A 7,364-nucleotide genomic window follows, 5' to 3' on the forward strand; every position below is an offset into this window, starting at 1 on the left:
AAATAAGTTTGCAATCATTTCCTTCCATTTTTTTGTGTGCAATACCATAAATGGCATTTGTTAACCTGTTTCCATTTCGTTTCTCATTTTCTTTCGCAGACCCGCTCGCAACTGATCAAGGCCGGTGTGAAGCTGCTGATACAGAGCAAGCGCAAACACAGCGGTTGCGATTCCAGCGACGGTAACGAATCCTCTAGTGGCGGAGGTGGATCACGAGGAGGAAACGCAGCCAGATCTGTCAACGGAGCTCCCCAGTCGAAAAAGCGCTGCGACACGGAGAACCTGACGAGTGAAGACGACGTAGATAGTCTGCCAGCTTCATCAACGGGTGGAGGAGGACCTGGCAGTGTCAGCAGTCCTCGATCGGTCACTGGGGTAAGTTGATTGATCTATTGATTGATGATTATTGGGGAACTAAAACATTACGTTTAATTCATAGTTGACTCCGGATGACGAGGATCGTCGCAGGCGACGTCGGGAGCGAAATAAGATCGCTGCTACCAAGTGTCGCATGAAGAAGCGTGAGCGAACGGTCAACTTGGTGAATGAGTCGGAAACTTTAGATGCGCAGAACAAGGACCTGAAGCAACAAATGGCCGACCTGGAAAGCCAAAGGCGGAAGCTGATCGAAGTACTGCAGGCTCATGGCCCAACCTGCGTTCATCAGAAAGGTTACCAACCCTTGCCTAGTCTGTCCACCATTACCAACAACAACTGCAAATTTTTGAATGACCTGAACTTCCTGGATGGCTCAACGGAGGAGATAAAGTACTCGGAATGCCTTAAGTCTGGCGGTGAGCTTGGTGATTTCTCGAAACAAGACAGCGTGCTACCTCCCGGTTATTGTAAACTATCTCCAACGGAAGTGAACTATGCAACGCCTACCGACGTAATGGCTATCAATAGTTTTGCGGAGTCGTTGAAATCCGAATACATTCCAAGCAGCCAAGAACGGCCGGCTCGCGCCAAACCTGGACCTAAGCCACGACAGAAAGCCGCCAAGCGTTCTATCCCCGTTACCAGCACCACAACTGTAGTGTCGGATGCACTCCCCTCGATACCCGTAACCCTACCAAGTGCCGACTTCATTCTAAAAAGCGAGCTCATCGATACCAGCAGTCCATACACAACAGTTCAATCTGCCGATCGCTTCCTATTTGAAAACTCCCTGGACCTGTACAACAACAATAACAACGACAGCAACACCCTCGACGGACACCACACAAACGACAGTGACAAACTAACTTCCCTAGCCGCCAAGGACAACGCTTCTAACGCCCTGCTAGAGTTTAGCGCCAGTTTCGATACCACGATCATCAAACCTTCGGATTACGGACTGCTGTCACCGCATCAGCATACCCATCACCAGCAACAGCAACAGCATCACCATCAACAACAACAACAGTGCCATCTACAGCAAAATCTCGGCAATCTGCAGCTGCATCAGCAACCTCTTCAGCACAACAGCCTCCACCATCAGTTGCTCTCGCACTCGAACGGGTCGAGCCTGCTCGGCGGCACCAGCATCGTAACCAACGACTTTTTGATCCTTCCGGAGCACGACGGCAGCGAGTTCACCGACCTGGACAGCGGCATCACGTCGTACGCCAGCATCAACGGAGGTTGCCTGGCGTGACCACCGTCCTCGTCGCCGTTGCCTCCGCTGCCGCTAATGTTGTAGGCTAGGCAAGGTCCACCTTAGTGACCCACTAGGACGGAATGTTTCAGTCGTGTTGTTACACATAGAGAGTAAAGGGTTGCCAAATTTCTCGTACTCTACCACCCCCCCGTGATCGTTAAGCGCAGTTACCGCACTCTTTTTTTTTATTGTCTTAAATATTTGTATTTATATATACTTCTAATCGAACCCATCTTCAGGAAGGTGTGAGTGTGTTTGGTAGTCAGAACTAGCCGGTAGGGAAGGTGCTCTTGAAGAAGACGCAAAACAAACTCAAATTTAACATTTTTCTCGCAGCCTTATTGTTGAACCGGCTTAAAGTTGGTCCAAAAGGTTCGAACGTAACTTTTCGATTAAGGTTTCATGTGTCAGTCATCGAAGTCTCTCTCTCACTTTCTGTCATCACTCGAAAAATAACATCAGCTCTTAGGCTTGTGGGTGTATGTGTGTATGTAAGCAGATCACTCAGGTTGAAATGTGTATGTGTGAGAGTAAAAGTTGGTTAAGCGAAAGGGCCTGGCATAAGCGAAAAGATAACTTGTGGAATGTTCAATGTTCACCTTTTTGGTACTAGGAGAAAGGGAAAGAAATAATTAAACTTTTTTTTTTATTCAGGCACACGTCTTTGCAAAAAACAAACTTGATAGAGTTTCTTAAGACTTTTGTTTCGTTTAGAACTATAGAATATATCAGCGAAGAAAAAGCATTCCTTATACTACTATAAGTTATCGTACTCATATTACACCGTTCCGCTTCCTGTATATTGCGCTTTTTGCATGATTTGCGCATGCTTTATTTACATTTTCCATTCTTTCTCTTTCTCGCGGTCTCTCAGAAATAAGTTAAACACAAAAAAAAAATGTATACTTCAGCAATATTGTGATATTCGTTGCCCACCTTTTGGTGAGATTATGAGTAAATTAAAATCTGTTCACTGTCTTTTGAATTGTTTTAGAATTTGGACGGATTCTGCTTCAAACTGCTAGAGAAATACTAAAGCAAATCTACTGTGGGCCCCCGATAATTCGACCGTTTTTAATCTGAACACTTTTCAATTTGAACCCCATTCGTTTGTACATCGTTCTAATTGAAATTGGTGTAAACATCAATTATATCGATCAAAAATTTTAAATGGAACATCGTGAAAAGGAACGCAGAATCAAAACAACAAAAAGGGCAATCAGACATAAGTTTTTTCCGATGATCATATTGTTACTAGAAGTTGGAATTAAAAATGGACTACGTTAGTATGAATGAAATTACAAGAAAACCATACGGTACCAGGTACAGTTGTATCCAAGTACTCATGAAGTGTTTTGCTGATGAATTCAGAATGTTGTATGAAGTATTGGCACGTTGGGCGCCAAAATACATCTCATAGGAAACCAACACTCGACAAACTATAGGCCATCGAATTTTAAAAATGACGTATCTTGCGTCACATGCTGTTTTCGAACGTGTATTCCCATGTGATCGCCATTTATTTGACAACTTTATCCCGACATTGGTTGGGGCCTTGCCGACTGGACTTAATTTTTTATTGTTCCAATTATCATCGACAGTTCCCTGTGATCTTTCCCATTTCTGCTGACGATCCTGTGTTCTGTGTGTTTGGGTACTTTCAACTGGCACTAGGATTGTATGCTGGTTTCCATCCTAAGGCAGACTTCTTTTCCCCTCGTGCTTAAAACATATTATGACTTATTCAAACTGATTTTTGAAGGTAACTTTTAGTAAGGCATCTTGATTATAATTTAAATTCCTGTTATAAAAGTGACAGAATCTGAAAATATCGAAGAAAACAACGTCAACCATAATGCCTCATACAACTATTCTTGTTTATCAGGAATTTTAGTGGAAAAGCCATGAATGAATATAGATTTATCCTCCCATTTCCTTATTTATCAAAAATATGTAATTTCCTAAGCAACATATAAAATAACCTCTCCTAAGTATCTTCCGTACTTTCAATTTGTTAATTTATGAGTTTACGAAATATCCCATTTAAGAAACGCTTAACCCGCTATTATGAGTAAGTCTGGCATTTCAGTTTTTATCGTCCACTATTTAGGATCGATTTAGTAAGCTTACAAAATGTTAAGAACAAACCAATCATGATAATGGAAAAACAAATGTATATTATCATCTGCTCTAGGAGTAATATATGTTTAAGAAAAGGTATTTTTTATAAAAAAAACAAATGCAAAACAATCTCTAGTTGTTAGAAACAAAAATCGTCTCCATAGATAGATGTCGTTCTCGCAATGAAAAATTCGAAATGATGCATAAAACCACCCACAATTTCTTCTATAACCCAAACGGACTGTTCAAATTACTTTGCAACAACATAACACGGTATCCTTATTCGGAATGATAATAACAGATTACACAAAGGGTAGGCCTGTAGGAAAAAAAACTTCTTCTTCTCCTTAAAGAAAGATCCACCGACCAACGCAGCAAATTATTGATCACGCAAGAAATTATGATCAATTAAAATGCAATCAAGTCGATCCTCATGTCGAGAAACTAATGGACGGCGATATTTGGAAGCGAATATGGTGAACGAAGACGGAATCAATCTGTGCTTAATATACACAAGCAAATCACGGAGCCCAATTATTTTCATATACAATAAAGGAGAAGAAATCGGAATACAGAAATTGCAAGGCAATCAAATGCATGATTAACTTAAAAACAGAAGTGGGCGATAATCCTTTCGGATTGCAACTCATGGAAACATGTTTTTATTTTGCATTCTTCTTAGCGAGTTGCATTATCACAACAATCAAAACCCAGTTCCCTGAAGAATACTAGTCATCACACAATAAAAAATCTATTACCATCTACAAGGCAAGCAGGCGAACGGATGCTCATCGCTATGACAATCGCCCACTTCTATTTTTCTCTCTTTCCCTCTCCACACCACTCTCTTTCATCGTAGCTCGCTGTTGCTGTTTAGATTGTGGCGCGCTTTCGATGCGAACAAAAACATGCCTGCTTCGATGTTGTAACGCGCAGCACTCAAAGCAACACAGCAACAATAAACTATTTACCAGACAAACTATAAGAAACAATGACAAATGACTACCACTACTGTAGGAACAGTAAGAACGAAATGCCTTCCTATTTTGAGTAATAGGTTATAATGCATGTTAGATAACAAAAAAAAAACAGGAAAAACAAGTTATTCCTCTTGAAAAGATATAAATTTACAAAAAAAAACAATACTATATTGTTTAGGCACAATTTTAATACGAAATACACAGCTTAAATCGAAATCGGAGCCTTATATTATATTGTTGTAGAGCTTGAAGACCAAACAAAGCAAAAACAAATACATTGAAGCCTAATGTTGTAAAATTTTATTCTACAAACGAAAAATCACAGTAAAAAAAATACGGTGGGCCAACAACGGCAGCCCTAGTCGCCGCACAAAATATTAGTTCCATTTTAGCCACGCGTCAAAACGGAAGCTTTTAATATTTACCAGCCCTCGATTGGTTCGACCCCCGTTAACAGTGCCATCTACCAGAGCAAGCGGAGGAACTTTGCTTGATTAAAAAAAAAGCATTACAAAAGTCAACGGTTGCTCTGTTTTTTTGTTCTTTTTCAAACATCGTATATTCGAATCTGGGCGGAGGAGTTCAATCAAGCATGAACCAACGGTCGATCGAATTTAAAATTTATTGTTTTCAACTTGTTTTTTTAAACGACTTTTAGACGAAAAAAACGAAACTACTTTGTACCTGGGCCAACGTCGTCCTTTACACTAATTATGAATTCATGTTCCGCTAGTGACATTTTGAATGCAAACCTTTTATGTACGCTAGTTCATCTAGATTTCCTATTGTTTTCAGTTGACGAAAAATAAAAGAGACATCACCAGAAAGATTCATGCAAAAAACAATAGGCAGTAACTTTTTTTCTAATACAATAAACACTAAAAAAACACACAATCGAAAAGGAGAATGATACCAGAACAAAAGGAAAGAATCTAATTCTGTAAGGAATCACAGTGCTATATATATATTTACCATTAATATTAGAGGAGCAGAGAAAAAACATTGTTAAACGGATCATTAAAATTGCCAATAGCTAAGCGATGGCGTGTAAAACAAAACTGCATTGAACGTTGTAAGAGCAGAGAACTGCAAGCATCACATTAAAAATCAAAACATGAAAACAAAGAAAAAATAAACATCGAAAAAAACTATATACGTTTTTATTTATTTCTTTGCAAATTAGAAAAATCCATTCGAAATGTCAGTAAGGGTGTCACCATTTGAGCATGAGCATGAGCATTATGACCGCACAATTCGAGAACACAATGAATGGGGCTTGGGGCCCTATGAGTCAGGAAAATAATGGTTAAGAATTCTCCCACTGAGCGGCGCTAGTGTACATGAAAATAGCAGTTTGGTTCGATATCTCGAGATCTATGAGATTTAGGAAATTTCTGTCTTCTACAAAGTTGTTCGAGGATTGGGAACCAATATGTTAAGAAACTGTTCAGAATTCAGCCGTAAGGCGGCGCTAGTGTATATGAATTATTAGTTTGGTTAGATATCTCGGGATCTGTGGGAATTAGAAAGTTGCCGTCTTCTACAAAGTTGTTCGAGTATTGGAATCCCATATGTTGAGAAGCTAATTAGTTTGAAATTCATCCGCAAGCTGGCGCTACTGTATTTGACAGATCAGTTTGGTTAGATATTTCGGCATCTATTGGTTTTGGAAAGTTGCCATTTTCTATAAAGTTGTTCGAGCATTGGAAACCCATATGTTGAGAAACTGTTTAGGGGCCAGAAACCACGTGGTCATATTTTTGAAGATTTTGAACCCCCCCCCCCCTCCTCTCCCCATGTGGTCTATCGTGGTCATTTGGCAGCTCTGGAGGTACTGGAAATTCTTAAGATATATTAACCTCAGCGAAGAATCTGAACTGAACTCTTACAACAAAAAGTTTATCAGAGAATCACAAAGTTATTATGTAATCTTAGAGATGCAAATAAAACCTCCTACTGTTGTTTCTTTTGAGTAGCATTCCTGTAGAGATTCCAGTATTGTTTTCAGAATCATCAAATTAGTTTACCTTCCAATATTAATAGGTTTTTCCAAAATTTTGTCGAAAAAAATTATTATTTTGTGAAAAATTTTGTAATTGTTTATTGCTAATATTGATTTATTCATGAAAATTTTCAATTTTTTTCGTGGAACATTTTGATTTCTGTATAGAAAATTCTGATTTCATAATTGCAATTTTTGCTTTTACAAGTGCTAATTTATTATTGTTTTGTGGAAATTTTTCAACTATTCATGGAATTTTATATGTATTTAATACTCATATCCTGATTTCATATTGGCAATTTCCTATTTTATAATGGAAAATTTCTATTTTTTTCTTGATTAAAAAGATTTTCAGTCCAGAGCTGGCTCATCTCTCAAAATTTGTAATTCTTCATTGAAATTTTATTTTGGTATCGACTCGTGGAAGCCAATGATGACATACTAAAATATTTTATCGGTCACTCTGATAGTTCTTTCGTATAAATTTCCAAGGAACTTCTATTCCACATCTCGAATATGCTTCAGTAAATGGTCCTTTCATAAGCGACTCATAGAGGAATAAACCCAGTGCTTATAAGGCCCTACAAAAAAGTTTGCGAACAAACCTCATTGTCATTGTGCA

The 7,364-nt window shown here is 38.8% G+C and overlaps 1 protein-coding gene across 1 annotated transcript in view; it reads left to right on the plus strand.

Annotated features, from left to right (window-relative positions):
* Nucleotides 1–5,891, plus strand: part of LOC134227194 (activating transcription factor 3-like) — a 275,048-nt gene extending 269,157 nt beyond the window's left edge. The window contains exons 4-5 of the mRNA XM_062708521.1: nt 100–375; nt 440–5,891. Of these exons, the coding sequence (XP_062564505.1) occupies nt 100–375; nt 440–1,636 (1,473 nt within the window). The 3' untranslated portion in view covers nt 1,637–5,891. The remainder of the gene's footprint in view (nt 1–99; nt 376–439) is intronic.
* The last annotated feature ends 1,473 nt before the right edge of the window (nt 5,892–7,364 follow it).

This window comes from Armigeres subalbatus, chromosome 3 (genome assembly GCF_024139115.2).
Source record: "Armigeres subalbatus isolate Guangzhou_Male chromosome 3, GZ_Asu_2, whole genome shotgun sequence".
NCBI classification, from domain to species: Eukaryota; Metazoa; Arthropoda; class Insecta; order Diptera; family Culicidae; genus Armigeres; species Armigeres subalbatus.